The 27200-nt window shown below is 38.5% G+C and overlaps 1 protein-coding gene across 2 annotated transcripts in view; it reads left to right on the top strand.

Annotated features, from left to right (window-relative positions):
• The window catches only part of itsn2a (intersectin 2a), an 87829-nt gene that overhangs the window by 7989 nt on the left and 52640 nt on the right, over window positions 1–27200 (top strand). For both annotated transcript variants that reach the window (XM_073856006.1, XM_073856007.1), the window contains exon 2: window positions 25238–25298. In XM_073856006.1, the coding sequence (XP_073712107.1) occupies window positions 25292–25298 (7 nt within the window). In that variant the 5' untranslated portion in view covers window positions 25238–25291. The remainder of the gene's footprint in view (window positions 1–25237; window positions 25299–27200) is intronic.

Raw genomic sequence — 27200 nt, 5'->3', positions numbered from 1 at the left:
CAACCCCCCTCCACACACAGTCATTTGCTGATCTGTAATGGACCTTTTTGCACACAACAGATTATTAAAGCATGAGAACCCTGGTTTACATTTTCTCATTTTCTCCTTCTCTTCTATCTCAGATGACAGAGTCTCAGCAAAAATTAAGTTAAAGCTACAATGGGCTTTATTAATATGTGGGTTTAAAGCGTTTCCACAATCATATACTCATCCACAATCATAATCATAGAATCATGAATAAATATAGCTGAAAGCAGCGATACCGGGGTCAAGCCAAACATGGCAAAAAATTATTCATACGTGATGACTGTCATGATTTAAAATCTAAGTTTGCATTAGTTTAATAAAAAAATAGCAATTTTTTGTATCTTGAGACCACTAGGTGGCGCTGTGCCGAAACAATAGATGGTGCCTCAGGTCTTGATTGTGATGACACCCACCAAATTTGGTGTAAATACAATAAAGAGTTGCAGAGATATAGCCTTAAATGACTTGACCACTAGGGGGCACTGACCAAAAAATAAATTGTGACTCAGGTCTTGATTGTGATGGCACCCACCAAATTTGGTGTAAATACGATAAAGAGATGCAGAGATATAGCTTCAAATCTCTTGACCACTAGGGGGCACCGAAAAGTTCACAAGCCCTCCCAGAACATGTTGCTGATGAACCATACCAAGTTTCATAACAATACGCAATTGCGTTTCTGAAATACTTGAACTTAAAGAAGAATTCAAAATGGCCGACACACAAAATGGCCGACCAAAAACTATTTGGTATCGTTTGACTCGGCATGCCTCACGAAATCTAACAAGACCAGTCTCATAATTTTACATTCAAGTTTGCAGTAGTTATAAGCAAAAATAGACATTTTTTATATTTCGTGACCAGTAGGGGGCAGTGTGACGAAACGGTGCATGCACCCTCAGGACATCACTGTTATGACATATACCAAGTCTCATATTAATACGCAAAAGTTTTGCGAAGATACAGGCTCAAACACATTTTGGCGTGCTCGCCCTCGCATTCTTTGATGCGTTATACGACAACGGATAGGTCTACCGAAAAGCTTTTGATAACTTTTTGTCTGGAGTGTCTCTAGATGATGCGTACCAAAAATCAAGCCAATCACTCGAGCGCTCTAGGAGGAGTTCAAAAAAGTAGGTGTTCAATATAATTCAAAATGGCCGACAGGAAGTAGGTTTGACTCAGACATATTTGGTACAGTCGGACTCAGCACGAGCCAAGGAATCAATAGAGTGAAGTCTCATGTCAGTGTGGCAATATAATCAAATGATATAAAGATTTTAAACAATTTCTTTACATATCCTGACCACTAGGTGGCGCCGTCCTAAAGTTTTATATGTGCGCTCAGAACATGTCTCTGATGAACCATGCCAAATTTCGTAGCGATACGCCATTCTGTTTTTGAAATACTGAACTTAATGAGAAAATTCAAAATGGCCGACACCCAAAATGGCCGACTGAAAACCGTTTGGTATCGTTTGACTCGGCATGCCTCAAGGAATCTAACAAGACCACATTTATGATTTTAGACTCAAGTTTGAAGTAGTTATAAGCGAAAATAGGCATTTTTCGAATCTTGTGACCACTAGGTGGCGCTGTGACGAAACGTTGCAGACACCCTCAGGTCATGACTGTAATGACATATACTAAGTTTCGTGTCGATACAATAAAGTGTTGCGAAGATCCGGCCTCACGTCCAATTTGGCGTGCTCGCCGCCATATATGTTGTCAATTTATATGAGAACGCATTGGTCTATCAAAAAGCTTTTGATAACTTTTTGTCAGGGGTGTCTCTAGATGCTAGATACCAAAGGACATGCAAATCAGACAAACGCTCTAGGAGGAGTTCGAAAAAGTAGGTTTTACGGAAAATTCAAAATGGCGGAAAGATGTGCATGACACAAATGACATCAATGTGTGCAATTGAATCATCATGAGCCAAGGATTCAGAGGAAACAAGAATTTAGTTTCTAGGTCTCACGGGTCAGAAGTTATAAGCATGAACATAAGTGGATTTTTGGACTGTTGGTGGCGCTAGAGGGTTTGAGTTAGACACACCAATTTTGCTATAGAAACTTCTAAGACTGTCCTCTACATGTGTGCCAAATTTCATAACTTTCCTACGTACGGTTCTATGGGCTGCCATTGACTTCAATGGCGGAAGAACAAGGATGAATAATAATAATAAGAAAACTAACAATAACAATAGGTGTCTACGCCACTTCGTGGCTTGACCCCTAATAAGAGTTCTGTACATGGTAATGACATATTGTGAGCCTTAAACACTATTGTTTCCTTCTTCTTATGTAAACCTTGTGCATGCAAAAGACCGTTAGAAATCAGGCCAATCTCAACATAACACCGACTGACGTTACATTTGTGATGCAAGCCCCAACTTTAAATTACACACTAAATTAATCGCAATGTTGTTATAATGCTAAAAATAAAGTTGTGACTGCTGAGTTAGCGCTGTACACTGTAAAAAATACTTTGCTGCCTTATGTTAAATCAACTCAGATTTACAAGTCATGTCAACTGAAAAAGTCAACTTACTGTCAGGATTAGAGTGAGAACGAACCCGAGCGCAGACAGATGGAAAATAAAGATGATTTTATTTATAATTAAACAGAAAGAAACAGAGCCCACGTGGGAGCAAACACATAAAACAAGCAACAATGACTAGGACTGACTAACACTAAACTTGACAAGACTTTGAAATTAACTAGACTGAACTTGACTAGACAACACAATAACAATATTCAAAGAACTTACTAGACTTGACTTGACTTTGACTTAACACAGGAACAGAGCTAACGATACCAGACAGAACACAGAGCACAAGGACCTTAAATAGGGGTAAAATAATGAGGGGAACAGGTGACAAAGATTAGTCAATGAAGACAAGAGGATGACAAGGGAGTGGGGATAAAGTGACGAGACACGCAAGCACGCAGCCCAACAAAAGGCCACGTGCAGGCACACAAAACATGAGTCTATCATGATTCTGCCTCAAGACTAGAATAAAGCAATTACAAGAGGGCAGAATCATGACACTTACTTTTGTAAGTTATAACAACTCACCTGTAGTTGTAACAACTCATCTCTAGGCAAGATAAATACAATTAAGTTGAAATGCCCAGTTGATTAAACAAAAAAATTTAAGGCAGCAAAGTATTTTTTTTTTTACAGTGTATCAACCTGATCTCATAAATTACCGTGAAATAGTCACGCACAGAGGTGGAAAGAGTAATAAAATATTGTACTCAAGTAAAAGTAAAGTTACTTTAATAATATTTTACTTAAGTAAAAGTAAAGTTACTTGTCTAAAAATCTACTCAAGTGAAAGTAAAAAGTAAGTCATTTTAACTTTACTCAAACTAGTTGTTTTTAATTGTAGGAACATCTTTACAATTAAAATGCAATAACAAAAAGTTAATAAAATAAAAAGCTTTTTTAAACTAAGAAACATTTATGGAATTGTTTAATGATTTTTACATGTGAGTTATGCACTTTTGAAGGTGGTCAGCAGCTAGTAAATACAATCACTATAGTAAGGTTGTAATTGATGTATTGCTGGTAACATACATTATTTTATTAAACTATATATAGTTTATATGAGTATATAATGAGATGAGTGCCATGGCTATACTATATGAGTAAATATATAGACATAACATTTTGATTTGATGTCTTTTATTAGCTTATTTTTAAGAAATACAGACCTTCTGGGAAAACGTTTCTTAATGGCTAAAAGCCAGACGCGTTAAAACAAGTTAAAAGTCAAAAGACGAACATTCGGTTTAATCATTGTAAATACAATCTCATATACGTTATTAATAATGCATATTTATTCTGTATTAATTCGTAGGTATTAAACAGTCCCTGTTAACGTGACCCGCTCGCAGTACCCGGGTGAGGCTGTGTTTCAGGCGGTTGTTCAAGGAATAAAATACTTTTGAATGTTGCGACTGGCCAATCAGTACCAAGCATTTACAGGGAGCTACACTGCGACCAAAATGGTCGCATATGCGACCTTTTGAACTGCCGTTGCGACCCTAATTTTTAATGGGTCGCAAATGTGCTACCTAATGTCTTAGACAATATGCTATGATTTACTATAAGCATTTATTAAAACAGAAATGTGGATTTTAAGAATACGTTTTATAACGTGCTCTGAGCCATCAACACGTTGGCTTAATTTTGCGCGAAAGCACGTCGTGTCTCTCCCTATCAGTGTGCGTTCGCGTGCTCAGCTGTTTCTCAATGAATAATTAGGTGCGACGAGACGCAAGCGCAGTGTCTTCCATGTTTCTGAACTTGAGCAGAGGTCTTTCTTCACTGAGGACGCGGGACCCGTATGGTTCCGGGTTTATATTTTAAATGGTCTGTCGGGTCCGGTTAGGTCCTAGTTTAATTACTTTGGGTCCCAAGTCTGATTAATGTTGTGCTTATAACCCGAGTCGATCGGAAAACGGCCATGAGCGCTACCGCGCTAAAGCTCGAGTGCAGTTTTAGGGCTCAGTCACACCAAAAGAGTTTATGGCAGTTGCAGGCGCCTTTTTTGAATGATATTCTATGGGCAGGGCGCGTTTGCGCGCTGTTTATGCGCGCCGAGCGCCTTGCGGTTTTCTGCTGCCTGCCGCGCACGCGTTTTTGAAGGAGCGCTGAGAGCGGAGGAGCGCCTGACGTCATTCGCGTCTTCCATTGTCCAATCGAATGAGGGGAGAGGCGGGCCTTACGTTGTGGCGAGGGAAGTTTACAGTTGCTTTGAAGAACCGGACTCCACTCGCTCACTCTCTCCTGCGTGTTTGTGCTCCTCTTATCCTCAAACAAGGTCAGAGCAAGCGCCCTCTTTTTAAATTTTCTACTAATATGACAGTTAACAGCAAAAGAGCGCTCACGCTTCAATATTTGATTGACAAGACAGCTGACTCGGTGGTTGCTTAGCAATATGAAAAGCCGCGCTGCACTGCTCTTTTTTAAAAAAAGGCAGTGCGTCGCGCCTTGCGTTTGCAAGCGTTTAAAGCGCTTTTGGTGTGACTGAGCCCTTAGCGTGCCTCCGGTTTCTATGGCGATGGTTCTTGTTACGACCACGCGCAGCATTTTCCTTTCTCACATTTTTTTTATAATCTTTTTATTAATAAACCATATCTTTTCTAAAACCATATCCATATTAAGTTTAGACAGAGATTGTAGCAAAAAGCAACGCTAATGTCAAGCCAATTGCACTGAACGAGCAAAGCAATGTGAAGTCTGTCACCGGGACAGCAAGTAGACTTTTAAATTTGAAATGATGAGTGGATTAAGCTTTTTAAATCGGCAAGAGAGAAATAGAAATGTAACCAACCAGACCTGGCCGGTATTTAAATATATAAGTTAAATGCCACAGACGGTAATAGCAATGATCACTTTTACAAGCAGTTTTATTTATAATACAAAACTTCTAATTCCACATAACATGATAAAATATTTAAAATACTATGGCAAACCTCATGATGTAGAAAAATATTTATACTCTCATGACAAAATCACAGGGCTCCTTAAAAGGCACCACTGGAATTGTGAAGGATATACAACCACTGCAATGCAACCCCACTTCAACACAGCAATCACAGCACACAATAAAAGGTGCCACGTCACAAGAATATCCCACCACCGCACCAGTGCCAGTCGCACCCACAAGGGAAGCCCCTGTGCTGCCGAGAGTCAGAAAGGATGAAAACTACAAAGAGAGGAAACAAAATTAATCATATATTTCACAAAAAATAAAATAAAAATAATAATGAATAAAAACACTCAAATCATTACACAAATACTAATAATAATCATAAATCACTTATATAATGAGAAAGGGGTAATTCACCACAAAAATCAAAATATAAAATAATAACAATAGTCGTGCTCGACCTGTAAAACAAACACTAAATATGAATTCCTTAAATCAACCCTTAAATTAAATTAGGAGGTTTTACCAAATTAAGAAAATACCTTAAAAATATATCTGGATCTGAGAAAGACAGAATTAAAACCAACCGGTTGTTTCTTCTATTAAAAAGGAACCTACAAAACAACCTTTATGAGCAAAAACTTCTTTTAGCATATTAACAGAAAGACTTATTAATACTCATTACCTCTAACAAGCATTTCGCTCATACAGCACTCATACTCTTTGAAGACTCTGTCGTCAGGCCAATCACCATTAACACGCACGGTTTTCTGAAAGATGACAACATCATAAAACACTTTTCTTTCTACCCCTTTAACCTACTAATTTCTTTATAAATTCTCATTACCTTAACAATAAAATCCGTACATGAAGATGCCTTATACCCGCATTAAATTAAATGAACAGTAACCTATAAACACACAAACAATTCTAAACATAAGCGATCAACTACTTGGCATTAATTAGCTGGCGTACTTAAAATATACCCTTCCATAGTCAGAGACCCATTACCTGAAGATCGACAAGCTTGTTTGTAGACCCGACAAATGAGGTGAAAGCAATCCACACTACTATGAGTCTATTTATAGTACCTACAGACAGCGTGAAGCGCAAATCACTTAGTAAGCAAATACTTGTATACATCAATGCATAAATGAAACAAGAGTGTGTTATGCTACTGCACACCCCATATAATTACACAAGCAAACACAATCAAGCACAAATACCTTATAATAATGTTTGCTTGTTGGCAGAATCAATGAATGAAAGAGGAGGACACGCTATGCTACCGTGCGTCTATTTATAGTGCGTGCTGACGTAACATTACGCTACTGCATAGCCTTATGGGAAATGCAGTCTCGAACTCATATCACCCCGTTACAATCCACCCCCTCAAAAGAAAACGACGTCCCGTCGATAAACCTAGGTTTCACACCCATGGTCTAAACAAACAACTTTGGGAATTGTTGGATGGCCTTGTCACAGGGAGAGCTCTTTGATCATTAGTACAAACAGACTGGGGAAGATGATATGGGTTCCGATGACATCCTGCAGTAGATCTCTGGGTACGTCTTAATCCACGATTACACTCTGGAGGTGGTAATACAACACTTGGAGATCTAGATAAAGAACTTTCTACACTTTCGTCCTGCAACCCTACCTCATCCATTGACTCGGATATAATCAGTACAGACTCTGTGTTTGAATCAAGTTCTTCATCTCTCATATTCAGAGGTAGCCCTGGATCACAAGAACTAGGAACAGGACGCAACTCACATCGATGTATTCTTTTAACTGAACCAGTACCATCAGCTGGACATACAGAATACACTGGACCATCTGAACCCTGAACAACCCTATAAAGTGTTGGATCCCACACATCCTGAATCTTATTTCTCCCTCTAACCTTATGGGACCTTCGATACACTAACTGACCCTCTTGCAAAGAGTCATGATGCACCTTCTCATTATTTGATCGAGCACGTTGAGCTGCTGCGGCTTTCAAGCGGGCCCTAGCGCTGTTGAATATTTGTTCCAAATTCTCTCTATGTTGAACTATCCATGGTTCTCCACTAGGCTCCAGATTATCTTGGCCTAAAATAAAATCAATTGGTAGCTGGGGTTCCTCCCCAAACATAAGAACATAAGGAGAATAGCCTGTAGACTGATGCTCTGTAGTGTTGTAAGCAAACACCACTTGTGACAGAAACTCTGGCCAATGATATTTCTTTTCAACAGGAAGTGTTCGCAATAAATCATGCATCGTTCTATTAAATCTCTCACATTGACCATTGCCTTGAGGCCTATATGGTGTTGTACGAGTTTTAACAATGCCATAGATTCTGCACAATTCTTGAATAATTTTACTCTCAAAGCATCGGCCCTGGTCGGAATGAATTTGCCTCGGTAACCCAAACAAATGAAACCAATGCTCAACCAACACTCGTGCTACAGTCTGCGCCGTTTGATCTTTTGTTGGTATGGCTTGAGTAAATTTTGAAAAAACATCAGTCATGACCAACACATTCTCAGTTCCATTGGATGATGGTTCCAACAATGTGAAGTCAATGGCCAAGATGTCCAATGGCCTTTCTGCTGTAAGGTGACCCATGAAACTTCGAACTTTCGGTCGAACTTCTTTTGCTAAAGTACAGCGCTCACATTGCTTGCACCAATTCTCAATAAACTTGTACATCCCGGGCCAGTAACATCGTGTTCTGACTAAGCTAGCGGTCCGCTCCACCCCCTGATGGCCGTGATCATCATGCAGGCTACCTAACACTTCTTCCCTTAAACACTGAGGTAACACTACTTGACGAAACTCCTTATGTCCACCTGGGGCCTGAAACCGTCTATACAACACACCATCAACCTTCATTAGCCTTTGCCACTGGCGAACTAACTCAGTCACTGCAGAAGGTTCAAAACTCCTCTCCTGTTGTGTTGGGGGCTTCTGACGCTCCCAATAGACCAAAAACCGACCGATGACCGGATCTAATTCCTGAAATTCCCTTAAACTGGTCTTAGATTGGAGGGGAAGAGCAGAAATAGTGTCAATGGTCAATATAGACTTTTGAGTGGTGACACATTGTCTTACCATCTCTGGAATAGGTGTGGTCACTGAAATCTCAGCCATTGAAGCTGTATATTGTCTGGACAATGCATCAGCATTGCCATTATATCGGCCAGGCTTATACTTCACCTCCAAATCAAAGTCAGAAAGCTGTCCAACCCAACGCTGCTCCAATGCTCCAAGTTTAGCTGTCTGATAATGGCTTAAAGGATTATTATCAGTGTAAACAATACACTTATGCCCAATCAAGTAGTCTCTAAATTTGTCAGCTACGGCCCATTTTAGAGCAAGGAATTCCAATTTCATTGAACTATAGTTCTGCATATTGCGCTCAGATGGCCGTAAACCTCGACTTGCGAAGGCAATAGGTCTAAGCTTGCCCTGATAGTCTTGTGACAAAACTGCTCCCAATCCTTGATGGCTTGCATCCACTTCCAAAACAAAAGGTCTACTAAAATCTGCATAAGCCAGGATGGGAGCACTTGTTAACAGCCCTTTTAATGTTTGGAAGGCATACTCACAATCTTCAGTCCAGCTGTTCTTTAGACACATCTTTGATGACTTGCCTTTTCGATTAGAGGCAACTTCTGCAACTAAGCGATTCAAGGCACCTGCAACACTAGAAAAACCCTTAATAAACCGCCGGTAATAACTAGCAAATCCTAGAAACGATCGGAGCTCCTGAACATTCTCCGGTCGTCTCCAGTTTACCACAGTTGCCACCTTATCGGGATCAGTTCCTACACCTGCAGCAGAAACGACATGACCCAAATAATGGACTTCAGGGCGAAAGAAACAACACTTACTAAGTTTAATCTTGAGATTCTGTTGTCTTAAACGATGTAGGACTAATTCAAGACGTTGCAAGTGTTGATCTATAGAGGATGAAAAAATGATCACGTCATCCAAATATAACAACAAGGATTGAAAACTCTGATCACCAAAAATCCTCTCCATTAATCGCTGAAAAGTGCTTGGAGCATTACACAATCCAAATGGCATCCTATTAAACTCAAATAAACCAAAAGGTGTACAAAAAGCAGTCTTAGGCTTATCCCCTTCTGCTACCGGAACTTGATTGTAGCCACTGGCCAAATCAAGTGTCGAGAACCATTTTGCACCAGTCAACGCATCCAAAGATTCCTCTATCCTAGGTAAAGGAAACGCATCCTTACGAGTTTTAGCGTTCAACTGTCGATAATCAACACACATTCGTAAGGAGCCATCTTTCTTTTTAACTAGCACTATGGGGGATGCGTAAGGACTGCAACTCTCCCTAATGACTTGGCCATCCAACAGCTGCTTAATATGAGCTTTGGCAGCCTCAAACTGGCTCGGCGGAAGTCTACGGTAGCGTTGGCGCACTGGAATATCATCCGTCAAGGGTATGTGATGCTCAATTAATGAAGTACATCCAAGATCGCCATCGTTTTTTGAAAAAACATCACTATACCGGGCTAAGAGATCCTTAACTAACCCTTGTTCGGATTCCGAAAGCCCTGGTAATTCCAAGTCAATGTCAGATTCTGCAGTAGAAACGGACATTTGAGATTGAACTATGACCGTATGTGTGTTACCTACTTTTTCAAAACAGAAACCCTGACATTGCGAAGGAATTAGTTCCGCCCTGACCAATGTTCCCAATCTAGTTTTTGGTTGCAAACTGACAGAGACAGTACTAACATTTATTACAGGGATCAGTGCAAAACCTTGATTTAACTGAACCAAAGCAGGGGAAATCAAAATCCCTGGTGGTAACCCATTATTTCCTGATTCCTGTGGTTCCAATAATGCAACTGTATTTTTGCAACCAAAACCTTTCGGACAAGAGGTCGTTACTAACCTTAACGTGCCTGCCGGAATCTGCAGTGGATAATCAGACTGCACTCGTACATGACCCACAAAGCTGGCTGTATGGGTGTTCTCGGCTCTCTGACACTCCAATAAGGCATCCTTCCATCCTGGCTCAGCTTGTTTAACTAAAGGTGCTGAAAACAATGCTGCGCCATGCTGTTCAAACAATTCACTATAACATTGGCCAATAACATTCATTCCCAGCAATCCTGGAGTGAGCACCCTCCCTTGATGCAAAACAGTGTCAACAGAATCTTTAACTACCAAAACACCTCTTTTCAAAATAGTTTGTCCCAACACTAACATATCTGTCTCAAAATACCCAACATATGGGATTTCTAGACCATTTGCTGCTTTCAACTGAAGCCAACTACATTCTTTAAGAACCTCTTCACCTAATGATTTAAAATGGCTATTAAAGAATGATTCAGTTATCGTAGTTACCATTGAACCAGTGTCCAAGAGGCAGGGAACAGTGACTTTCCCCATCTGAACAGTTACTGTTGGACACTGGCCAACCAAACGTTGTAAAACAGAAGGACATGCTGACATCGATGACTTTGAGCCATTACTACCCTCTTCTGTTGTGTGGCTCATAACAACAGAGGGTACTAGTTTAAAGGCTCTTCAGTTGAAACTTCACTGATATCAACTGTTAGTGGTCTAGAACCAACATCAATAGGCCAAGGCTGACGGCAATATCTGGCAATATGGCCAAGCTTATTACAGCGCAAGCATCTTCGAGTGTTCACTCTAGGAGAAGAAGGGGGATTATCAGAGGTAGGCTTAAGTTCGTTAAGGCACTTAGTAATAGCGTCTATCTGTTTTTGCTGACTCTTAAGCATATCTTTAATTTCATTGAATTCAGTAGACTCCCCAAACCTATTTATTTTCTTGTCAAACTGAACTACTCTACCTTGAGTCTTATTACACCATGATTGTGGTACTAACGTAACAGTCGCTATTTCTCCTTCCTCCACCCACCTAATTGCTTCACCTCTTACATCTAGTAAGGAACAAGAAGGCTTTTGCCTCACAAATTGTCTGAGTTCACGTCGTAAAGTAACATCCCTTACATGCTCCACAAATTGATCTCGAAGCACCTGGTCATCATTAGGAACACTGTTAGGATTACTACTTAAGACTGCATCCATTAATGACATTAAGGCATGGGAAAACTCCATAAGAGACTCTCCTTCCTGTTGTTTTCTCTCAAAAAATTTCTGCTGTAACTGCACAAAAGTTTGTTTACCATGATACATATCTTTTAAAACATTAAAAATAAGTTCTGGTCTCTCCCTCTGAGCAGCAGGACGGAGCTTTACCTCCATCCTTGCTTCCCCTCCTAAATGATCCAGTATAAACAATACTTGTTCCCTATCTGACCAACCTCTACCCTCAATACACATAGTAGCTTCCTCAATCCACTCCTCCACAGTCACGGATGATGAATCTGAATGTCCATAAAAACGTGGGCACTTTCTCTCTCTAGGAACATACAGCGCCCTGTGAAGAGACATTGGAGGAGTATTAGGGTTTGAGGAGGATGAATTTACAACATGTCCGCTGGATGGTAATGCTTGACTCCTCAATTGATCATTCAATGTTTGCAAACTACGCAGCTGTTCACGCAGGTCCGTTAATTCTTGCTGCAAATCTTCAGACATGCTGGAAAAGAGTTCAAAGAGAAGTCAAGATAATTCAGGAGGAGGCGGCTTCTAAGGGAATCAAGACAGCTATCTTCTTGCACGACTATTGCTACTAGTACATGTACCTGTTACTTACCAACAATATGTGGTGATCCCCCAAAAACAATTAAATAAAAGGAAAAAAAAAAAGAGAAAGAGAAAAAAAAATCCTGTCCGACTACGCCAATTGTAACCAACCAGACCTGGCCGGTATTTATATATATAAGTTAAATGCCACAGACGGTAATAGCAATGATCACTTTTACAAGCAGTTTTATTTATAATACAAAACTTCTAATTCCACATAACATGATAAAATATTTAAAATACTATGGCAAACCTCATGATGTAGAAAAATATTTATACTCTCATGACAAAATCACAGGGCTCCTTAAAAGGCACCACTGGAATTGTGAAGGATATACAACCACTGCAATGCAACCCCACTTCAACACAGCAATCACAGCACACAATAAAAGGTGCCACGTCACAAGAATATCCCACCACCGCACCAGTGCCAGTCGCACCCACAAGGGAAGCCCCTGTGCTGCCGAGAGTCAGAAAGGATGAAAACTACAAAGAGAGGAAACAAAATTAATCATACATTTCACAAAAATAAAATAAAAATAATAATGAATAAAAACACTCAAATCATTACACAAATACTAATAATAATCATAAATCACTTATATAATGAGAAAGGGGAAATTCACCACAAAAATCAAAATATAAAATAGTAACAATAGTCGTGCTCGACCTGTAAAACAAACACTAAATATGAATTCCTTAAATCAACCCTTAAATTAAATTAAGAGGTTTTACCAAATTAAGAAAATACCTTAAAATATATATCTGGATCTGTAAAAGACAGAATTAAAACCAACCGGTTGTTTCTTCTATTAAAAAGGAACCTACAAAACAACCTTTATGAGCAAAAACTTCTTTTAGCATATTAACAGAAAGACTTATTAATACTCATTACCTCTAACAAGCATTTCGCTCATACAGCACTCATACTCTTTGAAGACTCTGTCGTCAGGCCAATCACCATTAACACGCACGGTTTTCTGAAAGATGACAACATCATAAAACACTTTTCTTTCTACCCCTTTAACCTACTAATTTCTTTATAAATTCTCATTACCTTAACAATAAAATCCGTACATGAAGATGCCTTATACCCGCATTAAATTAAATGAACAGTAACCTATAAACACACAAACAATTCTAAACATAAGCGATCAACTACTTGGCATTAATTAGCTGGCGTACTTAAAATATACCCTTCCATAGTCAGAGACCCATTACCTGAAGATCGACAAGCTTGTTTGTAGACCCGACAAATGAGGTGAAAGCAATCCACACTACTATGAGTCTATTTATCGTAACGTTACCTACAGACAGCGTGAAGCGCAAATCACTTAGTAAGCAAATACTTGTATACATCAATGCATAAATGAAACAAGAGTGTGTTATGCTACTGCACACCCCATATAATTACACAAGCAAACACAATCAAGCACAAATACCTTATAATAATGTTTGCTTGTTGGCAGAATCAATGAATGAAAGAGGAGGACACGCTATGCTACCGTGCGTCTATTTATAGTGCGTGCTGACGTAACATTACGCTACTGCATAGCCTTATGGGAAATGCAGTCTCGAACTCATATCACCCCGTTACAGAAAGATAGAGCAGAAGCAGTAAAAGTGCCTATCTAATAGAAATTATTACCATTATAACATCAGTCATAACATCAGTCACATTTATAATCTATAGACCTGCACTGTCTATTAATATACTATACATAGTATTGTATTATATTGAGTTTGATAAAAGGGGTCTAATTGCTTCATATATCAGTGCAAAAACAGTAGCCTAAGTGTTTTCGTGGTGCTTTGACAAACAGTGTCAGCTTTGTTAATGGCAAAGAAAGTTTGGGGTGGTTAGATTGATGAAATATAATGTGAAATTAATATTAATTTTCAATAAATCAAAGTATTGTGTTGTGTCACACATTATTAGTTCTTCGTCACATGTATAGTAGACCATTATTTGTCAGTGGGTAATAATTGCCTTTTTTACCGGCTACCACCACCAAGTAAATTTCAGATCTTTGGGAAACACTGCAACGTTTAAGAAAACAAGAAGGCATGTGCAAAAGATGGCAAGTAAAATAAAAAGCATATCTGTATGCAATACAGTTTCATTATTGTTCATTATTATCCAGAGCGCCTTAATATAACTTGAAAAAAATATGTGCGACCAAATCATATTTTGCGCCAGTAACTGAAAAAGTTGGTAGCGCAAGTGCCACCAGTGGAAAAGGTTAGTGTAGTTCCCTGATTTAACAGTGCCATGTAGTGATAATAATAATATAATAATAAGATGAACCAGGTGCCCCCCCCCAAGTGAAACAGGAGGCCCCCTCATTCTGTATTCTCTGGCGCCGACACTGATACTTTTGACACATTTATTGTCTTCTAGCTTCCCTGACCTGGGTGCCTGATGTCAGACCTTTATTCTACTTTCACTCTCTCTCTCTCTCTCTCTCTCTCTCTCTCTCTCTCTCTCTCCCCCCAATGTCTAATGACCTGCGCATTCTCGAGGACGTTCTGAAGTGGTGTTTGACTTGACGCGAAGCTGCTAGACTGCGGAGGATAATGCGCATGGTATTAAAAACGTTTCGTACTCAAGAGAATGAATCCTACCTTTCATAGGAATGAAACACTCGCTTCGCGTCAGTGGAAAGTGGTCACTTAAATATGACCAGGGGTTTCTTTCATAAGATTTGAACTGAGGCGGTCTGCATTAGCGCGCGCCGGTCTCGTCCGTCTCCATGGTTCATTTTGCGCGTTCCCCCGCCCATCAATCATCCGTTGCGCGTCTTTATCACCTTGTTTTTTTATTTTTTTTTACTCAGTAACCGATATGATTTAAAATGTAGCGAAGTACAATATACTTTAAACAAAACATACTTAAGTAAAAGTAAAAGTACAGATTTTAAAAACTACTCAAAAAAGTAAAAGTACACAAAGAAACTACTCAATTACAGTAACGTGAGTAAATGTAATTCGTTACTTTCCACCTCTGGTCACGCATTATGGTTACTCGTATTGGTTACTCAACTGTTTTTCCTATTGTCGCATCGGTTTGGGGTTAGATTTGCTGTTTGCATTACAATGTCACTTAAAGTATTGGTTTATACTATTTTTTTGTATGCTTTTTAAACCATTGTCGCCTGACAGTAGGGTTAAAGTTGGGTTTGGGTAAGGATGTCATTTTATGTAACAGAAAGTTGTTCTAACCCCAAACCGAAGCGACAATTGTAAGAAAATAGGAAAAACAGTTGAGTAACCAATACGTGAAACTGTCATGGAAAAGAAAGTCGTGGCAGGGGCACGTAAAATGGTGGAAATACGTGACAATGTCACGCAAAACTGAGCAAAATAATGCGTGACTATGCAAGTTAATGCTTTACGTTTTTGCTAGCATTTAATGTAAAGTTCTACTATTGACCTTACAGTTACGTTTTGCAGGTCCATACTGAACGTGCCACTCAGAAACATCCATTTCCAATCCTGAATAATTGATAATTACTCAAAATTTGTATCTTCGTCTGATACATGCACAAACATAAGGTCTGGTTGCACACACACAGAGCTACTGAAATGAGCCGCTCTGAGAAGGTAATAGACCATTTCATTCTAGGGATAAATTATAGGGTTGTAAATGGACATGTAAATTTTTGCACTTAATAAAGTCTCATACCTTTTATCATGTAGGTATCAGAGAACAATGTAAAATATTGTATCAAATTTTCTTAGGCACTTTTGCAATAGAGTTGTATTATTACACTGTCAGAAAAAGGTCCAAAAATGATTCCTAGCTGTCACTGAAGCAGTACCCTTTCAATAGGTACACCTTTGCACCTGAATAATGCATATAAGTACATCAAAGGTACATATTGGTACCATTATTTTTGGTACCAATATGTACCTTTGATGTACTTATATGCATCTTTTTTGACAATTTTTTTCTGACAGTGTAGACTTCTTAAAATTCAGATTGCTGTTTAAAATGATATGCACGACATAATTTTGTATAATAGTTTATACAAGTTTTTTTTCTGTTTATTTAATTTCACAACTCCTGGTCCATTCTGTCATCACTTACAGCTGCTCTTAATTTAAATCAACCAACTTACACGTTATTTTATAAATCTAAAGCTAGTTTGTGTTTTTGAGAGAGAGAGAGAGAGAGAGAGAGAGAGACATAAAAAGGCACTTTGCTTTATCTGCAGATGTATCTTGGCCTTTTAAACAAGAGATATGATATAATGTCCTTCCACATCTGAACCCTAAAGATATATGAATCCTAAAGATATGTTTTGCATGACATAAAACTGAGGTAATAAGGTACTATAGTATATCTGCTCTCTTTATTGGGTCGTTACACTGTTATACTGTTAACCTCTGTAGTTTGCAGAAATGAATAATATTGTGCGGCTAAATCACTTACAGTAGAGATATTCCTAATCACAAAAATTCCTCAGCCCTTCTTAATGCGAAACTAATGATCAGTCTTTTATTCACTGCCTGATTACTGCTATTCTGCTGTCAAAAGAGATAAATGTGGTTGATTTTCAGTGGTCATTGAGTTACAGCCAGAGTTCATTTTTAGAGAAATGGAATAAATATCAAACACAGTACTGTTCATTTTGGCATATTGTTTGTTCAATTGGTTGACACTACATGCATTCTTACATGCTGGTTTAAAAAGCTTATTCATTTGAAAATCTTCACCCATCTATGAAGCAATTTAAGGATAAAGACCGAAAGCTTTTCCACAGCTCTAGTTCTCCTGGGAGCCTTGAAAGCACCACTGCACAGGCCTTTGCAATAATTTAGTACCATGTTGTAAGTGCAGACCTGCTAAGCTCATATAAATGAAGATCAGTGGATTAAGCAAACTCAAAAATGATGAAAAGAATTATGAGATGTAAAGGTTATGTGTACAGCTGTAAATATGACTCGGCTTGTCCTTGATCTCAATGCAACAGAAGTACTTCAGTAAACTTGGATTACCTTTCTAGCCGCTATAGGGTTATATGCAAAGTTTACATTGCAGGGATGAAATGAGACTAGACTCTGCAATTTTGGCCTGTATCACACTTCAACAGTTATTTAATGACCTAACTTAGTTGTTGGCTAAACAATCCATATAGTACATGTGCAAAGGTTTAGAGCCAACAAACCTCATAGTCATTTTACAGTGTTACAAAACATCATCTATTAAACCCTTCGGTGGTATAATTAAAGAAATTTAAAGATTTTATTACATCTAATAAGACAAAAGCTGAATGGATTAGAAATGCTAGAGATGTTTTTGAATTACCCCACAGTTATAGTAAAATTTGAGCTTTAAAGGAACAGTATGTAAGAAATGTATATCAATTAATCATAAAATGGCCCTAATATGTCACTAAACATTAAAGGCAGGATAGGCAGGAATTATCTAAAAAAACTATTTTACAAATTTGTTTAAACTGTCTTTATATATCAATACATAAGTAAAATGTAAGTACTCTGAAAAAGAGTATAAAAATCGAGTGTCTGTAGACCTCTCACCACTGTTTTAAACACAGCTCATTTTTCCATTCACTCCACCCCCTCCCTTCTGGGTTTCTTCTAAAGCCACGCCCCCAAAACACATGAACGCGCGAATTACCTCAGACAAGCGGAGAGGAAGGAGCGCGGTGCATGTAATAACATCAAGTCACAATCACAAGTAATAATACACCTAACTTTATCACTAGGAATATAAACAGATGGCTTTTATAAACGGATGGCTTTTAGTACTCACTATTGAGCCAGTGTTTTGCATGGAAGAGTTTCCGTGATGAAAGCATTGTTGACTCTGACGAGGAGTACACTCCGCAGACAATACCGTTACCGCATCATCGACTCGAGGAAAAGCCACGCGATATTTACTCTCGTTTGATTGCTTCGTTTATTCCTTTTTTGCCTTCTGTGACTGGATATGCAGGTACTGTAAGATGTGAATGCACTCTCTGTGAGTTGTGAATGCTGTTTCTCTGCCATACTTTTGCTCTTCCTAGAGTGCCTTGTGCACGTTCAAATCAATCGGGTGTGCGCATGTCTGGGCAGATCCCATAGCAACGGGTGGTCGCGAGAGAGAGTGAAATTTGCGCAAGCTAATCATTTGTTTCGTCCCGAATGGAAATAATTAACTGTGTTTAACACAGTCTTGAGAGGTCTACAGACACTCGAGTTTTGTGCTCTCTTTTTCGGGGTGCTTGCATTTTGGTTATGCATTTGTATATAAGGACAGTTTAGACAAACTTGTAAAAAAGTTTTTTAGATAATTCCTGCCTACCCTGCCTTTAAGAAATCATTTTCATTTCAAATACTTATATCACTCACAACAGTGGTCTGGCCAGGATATTGTCATTTAAAAAGTGGAGCCCTCAACTGATGTTTATGTTGTCATTTTGTGTATTGGCCACCAGTTGTTTGAGTGCAGTACCAGTTTTAGCCACAAGTTTTCTGATTGCAGTACCAGTTTTGGCCACAATCCTACATACTGTTCCTTTAACAATAAGGCTTTCCTAAATACAGCATTCTGTGTATTTCTAATGCAAAGCACAATTGTCTAAGCTAAATTATAATTAGCTTTTTTTACCTTAAATGCAACAGGTGTTTCTAATAGGATTCATCTGAATTAGAGGAAAGAGGTTTGTGCACTATTGAGTGAATGAAAGATGACTAATTAGTATAAGCTGCATGAAAATTTGCTGACATCTGATGTATACTAATACACTGTAACATACATGAGCAGTAGCTTTACTATGTAGTGTTTGTCTTTCACCTGTATTGCTAAACCAAGCTGTAGCGATATAAAGCATCCTTCATACCTGCTGCTCTACTCAAAAGCTGCCAACAACATTTCTCTGACTTCCATTTCAGATATGATCAAAGATGTGATATTTTAACATACAGGTATATCAACAAAAAGTCTCTTAAGTAACTTTTAAAGGTGCCAAAAAATGCATTGAAATAATATGTTAAATCCTTTTTTTGATATCTACATAGAAGGTATGTGGCTTTATTAAGTGCAAAAATGATCTAGAGACGGTTTTACATGTCCATTTACAACCCTAGGATTTGCCTTTATGCTGCATTTACACCAACCGCGTTTCAGAGGTCAAAATCACGTCTATCGTGCCTAGTTTGCCGCTTGAACAGTTTGAATGCATTCGCACGTCTAGAGCGAAGTAGACACACGGAAAAAGCAAGCATTTGATGCACGTCAGAGGCAAAATCCGCTTCTTGTGGGAGGGGAAGTGCTATGTGGTTGTCTGTTTGCAAGATGACTGATGTTGATTGTACATTTATCGAGAGAGTTACCGGTTTGTATTTACTCACATTACTATAGGGGGAAAATAAACGGCGTGGGTCGATAAACGTCACGTGACTAAAAAGTGAAATGTGTATTATAACTTACCAGGTTGCCCGATGTCCTCACTGACACTCTTCTAAGCGAGGTCCTTTTTATTCCTGTTTCTATAGAAATAAGAACTTGTGTCGTATAGCTCCGGATGACAATATCAAGCGTTCCTTCAGGTTGAATGAGTGACTTCGAGCGGGGGTGCCGCCACAGCAGCAAGCAGGCTCCTGATTGGTTAACGCGGCACGAAAATCCGCCAAAGTAAACATTTTTCAATTCGGGCATCAGACGGCAATTTGGGTCAAACGCAAAATGCACAAAAAGCACCATTCGCGCGTACCGTGCCAGACGCTCAATTCGCGCCATTCACCCGAACTAGACGCGCGAATGAGGCGGAATTGCGTCTTCCGCCAAACGCCTCATGCGCCTTCATATTGACTTAACATTGAAATCCCTCGCGCTTCACGCCTCTACCGCGGCTGGTGTAAGTGCAGCAGTAGAATGAAATGCTGTATTATTGTCTTATTTGAAAGGGTCATGAATAATTATGTTGAGCTCTGCTCTGATTCGCTGTTTACAGAGCGGCTCATTTCAGTCTGTGTGTGCAAACAGACCTTATGTTTGAGCCTGTATTAGACAAAGCTACAGAATTTGAGGAATAATCAGTTGTTTAAGGATTGTTAATGGACATTTCTGAGTGGTAAGTTTGTGTGTTTTTTCAGTAGGAACCTGCAAAACATAACTGTAATGTCAATAGAAGTTCAGCCTAAACGCTAACATTATAGCGCTAACTCAGCACACAACTTTGTTTTTAGCATTCTAACAACATGGCACTTAATTTCATTGTGTAATTAAATGTAATTAAATGTGGAGTCCTACATCACGACTGTAACGTCACTGTCGGTGTTATGTTGAGATTTGACTGTTTTCCAGCAATCTTTTGCATGCACAAGGTTTACACAAGGAGGAAACAATAGTGTTTAAGGCTTACGATATGTCATTACCATGTACAGAACTCTTTTTATTCATCTACGCCAAGGTAAATACAGTTTCACATTCTACGGCACCTTTAAGCAAACTGAAATTGCTTGACATTGTGCTCTCTTAAATTGTTTGTGCATTGTGGATGCTCCTTTGCGAGTACCAATGAAGTTTGCAGCCATTCTTAACTGAAGAATACTGTAACTGATGGATCATTTTTTCAATAGTATATGTTGCCGGATCTGTATCTGATCTATTTCTTTCTTTTTTATTATTTATTCTTCACACCATTCCAGCATCTGGAACTGGTGCTGGAATAGTGAGAACTGGTTAATCCATACACAAGTTGATCCACACAAATGAATCTATATGATCTATTTACATTTATACAGTTTGTGGAAATAACCTTGAGATTCGAGTAAACCTGATCTTAGGTTAAGTTAATGTTAAGAAAATGAAAGAGTAATTTTCTTGTCAGTCTTAATTTTACCTAAAGTAAACAGAAATCATAATAAAGTCATAGGCTGAACTGTTGTACCTTCCAACTTACTAGGTTGTGTTTGTACAAGTGAACATTTCTCACGCTGTTGGTGACAGTTTAACTAATAAGAAGGATCTTTGTTTACCCAACTGGTCTACAATATATATAGGCTGAATAGGACACTCCATGTACATCTGATATAGGTCTGAGCCTTATTCGATCCATTCACACAATCAATGTTTGGGGTTTACAACTATTTACTAACAGGTAAAACTCATTTTGTCCCATATGTGCAGCAGCAGATTGTATCAAACTCTGTTTGTGTAAGCAAGTAACTGAAGTCAATCCATTAACTCCCTATTCTTTCATTCATAGGTAGTCTCTATAACTCTAGTAACAGATAACATCAGTAAATAGAGACTTTATAATGTGTCTTTAATGCGGAACTCCACCCTAAAACAACATTATGCTCCAACACTATATTTCGTTAAATATGTGTAGTTGATTGTGCTGCCATCAAATGTACTAACTCCATATAAAAAAGATTAAGCTTTTAACTGCTCCAGTAACGGTGAGTTGACGCGTCATCAAATCACTAAAATAAAAATGCACGACTACATATTCTGAACGTTCTGAATGGGGGCGGGTCTTGAGGCGAGATGATTGACAGTAGATTATATCATTCTTTGATTGACAGCTGCACAGGATGAGCTAACGTTAGCTTGCTTTGCTTGTGGTCATGATAATAACATAACTTTCTACGTAGTATGTTTACCGTAGTTACACAAAACAAGCAACAACTAAGCCAAATTATGTTTTAGATATTTTAAACATTTTACATTACCTGAGTCCGCGGCTAAAAACAGTACTTGAAGTCCTCCTGAAGAAAGTGCTGGCTGCATATTCTAATTTTTGAGTAATCTGTTAGTGGTGTGTCAACTGAGGGTCGCGTTGAGGTGAACAATAAAAACTAACTCCCAGTGGCCTGAACTTGTTGTCCTTACATCCACATACTGCACAGGTTGTAGTCATCTTTTATTGGGGGTTTTGGTGATTTCCCCTTTAGAGATGTTAAAAGCGAAGTTACTCTTTGGTTGGGTTTGTCTGCTGGCTAACTTTAAGTTGACTTGAATTGATTTGAGAGCAGCTTGAGCAGTAAAAGCAGCTATTAGGCTTGTTATTAGGCAAAAATCGACAGCAGGGTGATGTCAAAGTACCGCAAGAACAATTATGCGAAATCATACGGAGGAGTTTGCCATCATCCGGCTGTTGGTTCTTGTGGCGCAACATGAAGTCGAACAAGCCTGAAGGAGGCATCAATCAGTGGTTAGTGGGTGGAGCTAATGACTCAGTTTCGCGCAGTGCATTCTGGTTAAATGAGGCCATCAAAGACCGTTACGAAAATTCCGCTTCAACACACTATCAATCTAATAACCAAAATTGTGCAAATGTCTTTATTTTTCACAAGTTAAATGCAAAATAGAGTTGGAGCCGATGGTGTAGTGGACAGTGCTCCAACAGATGGTGCAGACGCACTTCTGGCGACCTGAGTTCGAATCTCGGCTCGATGTCCTTTGCCAATCCCATACCCCTCTCTTCACCCTATACTTTCCTGTCGTCTCCTTAATTACTATCTATCCAATAAAGGCAAAAAATAACTTAAAAAATGCCAAATAGATATAAATTACAGGTGATAACAGGCTAGAATGTCTAGGGTTCAATTCCACTTTAAGTATGTTAACACCACAATGATGTACTTAAAACTGAAAAGTTTATCCTACAGTATGCTTTTTTCACATACAGATAACAATGATGCTAAAGGGCTCATGACATTTGGAATCAGATTTGCCATGATTTTTTGACAAATAACAAGTCTTAATATCATTAAAGGGCAATATTGAACGTTTAGAAGGATCTCTTGACAGAAATGGTGTATAAATCAGTGGTGTATAAAGACTTTACATAATGAACTATATTGTTTATATTACCTTAGAATGAGTCATTTTTATCTACATACACTGCGGGTCTCCTTACATGGAAGTGGCCACTATGTTTCTATAGACCAGGGGTGTCCAGACTTTTTTGTGTGGCGATCTACTTTTAAGATCTACCTGCTAAAAACACAGTTAATTATTTTTATAACACTTTAAATGCTTGTTAGGACTATACCTCTACATTAAATTTAGGACTGTTACCATTACTCTATTCTTTTTGAGGAGTTAAAAAAAATCATTGAGTCGCGTATTCCTTAAAAATAGCGGAGATGCGGTTTAGTGAAACAAACTAGAAAATGATAACAGTATTAGAAGCATATAAATTAGCGCTACGCTGCCTCGCCCTCTCTCTCTCTCTCTCGTTTGCTCGCTCACGCACAAACACACCGTGCGCGTGGATCAGCTCCTGGGTGAAGGCAAGAATGCGTCCTGGTGAATTTCGGAAGTTAGAAGACTGAGCTACAGCGGCCTAAGATTTATAAAAAGACAATTGAGAAGAAAGGCGCAGCAACTCAGAGTAATTGTGAAACACGCAAGTATTTTAAGACCATACCAATTTCGCGTGTGGAGAAGCAGTTAACTTATGTGCGATCTACTGGCATTGCCCTTGCGATCGACTGGTCGATCGCCATCGACGTATTGGACACCCCTGCTATAGACGGTTTCAGCAGTAACAACATAAACAAGCGGCTGTCACGGCCACACGTAACTTCCGGTAAACTCCGCTAATAATAAATAACAACAAAGTACTTTAAACGTAGTTTATTTATATAACAAGCAAAAAAACAACACATAGATTACCTAGGAAATCAAAACATTTGTTATTTTCGACGAGGCATTTGTTCAAGAGATCAGTTTAGCAACTAGTCAGACCATTAAAAAAACAAAACCTGAAGTAAAGTTCGGATCCAGACGTGTATCACGTGTGTCCGATAAAACCGTCTATAGCCTTAAACCGACAAACTTTTCTACAGAGCGTGTTTCATCCCTAACGTTGTCTCATACAATGACATGTTTGTCCTGTGGCAGCTACAGTAGCTTCTCTTTGCATTTTCCAAAATTAAGGTTGGTTGCAATTTGCAATCTCACCACTAGTTGCCGCTAAAAACCCACCCTGGACATTTAATACATCCTGCAAGTTTTGCAGCTTAAAATGCCCTCTTTTCAATAACGAAATCATTTTAAATCAGAAATGGCTCGATTAGTGATGTGAATAAATTTAATTTTATATAACGGCCACTCCCCCCGCCAGAGAAACACACAACATTATATTGTTGGCTCCGCCCACTGGTGTTCAGTCAGAAGATTGACTCAAATGAGGCTGCAACCAGATACTATTGTCTGAAGAAGTAGTTGTTTACAGTCATGATAGTTTTGGTACCAGGAAAAGTCAGAGCGTGAGCGCATTACAAACTCTCTCATGCAAGAAAAGTCCACAAGTTCTCTCACGCAATTAAAAGCATGCAGTGTGCAAGTGCAGGTTAATGCGGAAATGTAAAAATAATAGCATAAAAATTATTTACAACATTCACGAGCAAACAAGCCAACTATAATTATGAAGGCTATCGCTATCAGCACAACTCTATTTTTGATTCATGAAAATTTAAATGAGTCACTTTAGTAATAACATGTGGTTGTCACACTCTTATTAACTGAGTATTTCACATTTTTAACTGCACTGACAATCCTAATCTAAATCTGTGTGAACCCAGGGCGTACAGTAATAGGCCCTTTTTCTATAATGTTTACTTTAACTGTTCTAGTATTCTCAGGCAATTGTTTAAAATGGCCTCTTTAGCTCTAATTGGCCATTTTTATTTGCCCTCTGTTTGTTCAATGCGTCTGTGGAGCTCTGGCGGATGAAACTCAGGGCTAGCTTCCCAGAAAGAGCTTTAGGGCAAAGATGGAGATGAATGCAAAAAAAAAGCATTAGGTGAAGATGCTGTAGCACAGTCAATATCCTGTTTGTGTGCATGTAATGGTGTGCAAGGGATGTGGGTTTGTTGCATTTACATGTGTGCTCTGGATAGAAAAGATGAACAAAATATGAACGAATGATTAAAAAAAAGAAAGAGAGATAATGAGTGCATCTCCATTTTTGCCTCTGTTGTTGGCTTTTTGTACTAGTCACATTACTCTTTTTGTTCTGATCTTTTCATTTAATCCTTTTCACTTGTTCACCTTGCACATCTCTTTCTTTCTCTCTCTCTTTGTTTCTGCAGATGAGTATTAGCTAGCCCATCGAGCAGAGGGTCCTTTACATCCCACCTGCAGTCATGAATGGTAAGAACACAAGTCTTATTGTGCTTGTACCTTAAGGTGAGTTTGCATTTAAAGGGGTAGTGCACCCAAAACTAAAATTCTGCCATTAGTAACATGCTGTTACATTTCAAACTTTGACTCACACAAAGCTATCCTACAGTACGACTTCGAAGGACTTGGAATATAGGACACAAGTTCTTAACTGTTTTTTATAATGATTATATGAAGGGTTTGGTTCCAAATGCGACAAACGCTATTAAAAAATAAAAATAAAAATAGTTACCACCAAAATCAGTATTGTATCAATAAATTCTTAATTTTAGGCAAAATGCTATATCCGCTGTGTTATTCTGTCATGTTTTCTCCCTTTTTTCCAAACCGTGACAAATGCCACCATTCCACACATTGTAAACAATAATGGCACGCTTTGAATACACACGGAATCCTAGTTTTCTACTTTGTACTTCATGATCAACAAACAAACAAAAATACTTTTGATGGCATTGATAAACCTGTGGTGGTTTCCTGTGGCGGGGAAGAAACGTAAGCCATCTTAATCGAATAATTTATCTGAGGAAACGCAAAGGAAAAATGCCGGCCGTTGCTTGTTCCACACGACAGCATGAAGCTTTTGTCATGCTAACACATTGACCCCAGGTGATCTTATGAAAAACTTTACATTATTTTATTTTTAAATCGAGCAGGACCAAAACATTTTACAGCTGATCAATGTCAAAAAAGTTTGAGACGTCCCAATGACAGCAGCAGTGACAGTGTTCTTAATATGACAAAGTTAGTTTTTTGATTAATGCCATTGATGTGTTTTTTTTAATCAGTGTATATCACTAGTCAACTAAATGAATATAACATGGCAAAGTTTAATGCACATTTATATGTTGATTTATAGCATTTAAAAAAATGGATTTATTGCATTTTGTGGAAAAAAGTTTTTATAATAAATCTTTGAAAATCAAGTTATGGATTTGAATTTTTAATGTTATTTTAACCTAAATATGCTATGTGAAAGTTTGTAACAGAAAATATTTGTTTTCCTTTTGTCAATTTCTTGGTATAGAAAACACATTTTTACCCAAATTAGTCAAAATGGATTTATTGCGTTTTGGAACCAAACTCTTCATATTGTCCTTAAGGAGTTTGACAGCCCCTTATCTACTTTCACCCTTTCTCTTTTTTTGCTGTCATGTATAGATTTTGGTTTTGTTTAATGTTTTAGAGCTCAGAATGATCACTTGGTATTTAAGCAGGGGTGGCGAACGTCGGTCCTGGAGAGCTGCAGCCCTGCAGTTTTTAGCTCCAACCCTGATTAAACCTCACCTGTCTGAATGTTTCTAGTAACTCTGCAGGACTGCGGCTCTCCAGGACCGACGTTCGCCACCCCTGTATTAAAGTCATAATCAGAATGATTTGAATACATAAGAATAATGTGGTACTTTGAAATATACCATGATACGAAACAATTGTGTTACGGTACGTAACTGGGGATGGACGAGTAGTGAATCAAAATGAGAATAAACTTTAATTATTTGAAAAAAAGGGAGAGGTAATATTCACACATAACAATGAAGGGCATGGAAAATACACATAACATTAATGAGAATCGACCAAGAACTGAACAAAGGCAGGGGTATAAAATGAAGAGTTTGGTTCCAAAACGCGATAAACACCATTTTTGAAAAAAATGAGTTACTGCCAAAATCAGTATTATATCAGGTCAGTAGTTAAAAGTAAATAATTAATTTTACGCAAAATCCAATACCCGCCGTGATATTCTGTCATCTTTTCTCCCTTTTTTACCAAAATGCGACAAACGCCACTCCTCCTTTTTTACAGAACGCAATAAATCCATTTCTGATATTACAGCCCACCAGTCACGCAATGTAAACAAACATGGCGGCGCGCTGA

Source organism: Misgurnus anguillicaudatus, chromosome 18, assembly GCF_027580225.2.
Source record: "Misgurnus anguillicaudatus chromosome 18, ASM2758022v2, whole genome shotgun sequence".
NCBI classification, from domain to species: Eukaryota; Metazoa; Chordata; class Actinopteri; order Cypriniformes; family Cobitidae; genus Misgurnus; species Misgurnus anguillicaudatus.
Note: the sequence above shows the minus strand (reverse complement) of the source record. Positions and strands in the feature narration are given on the sequence as shown.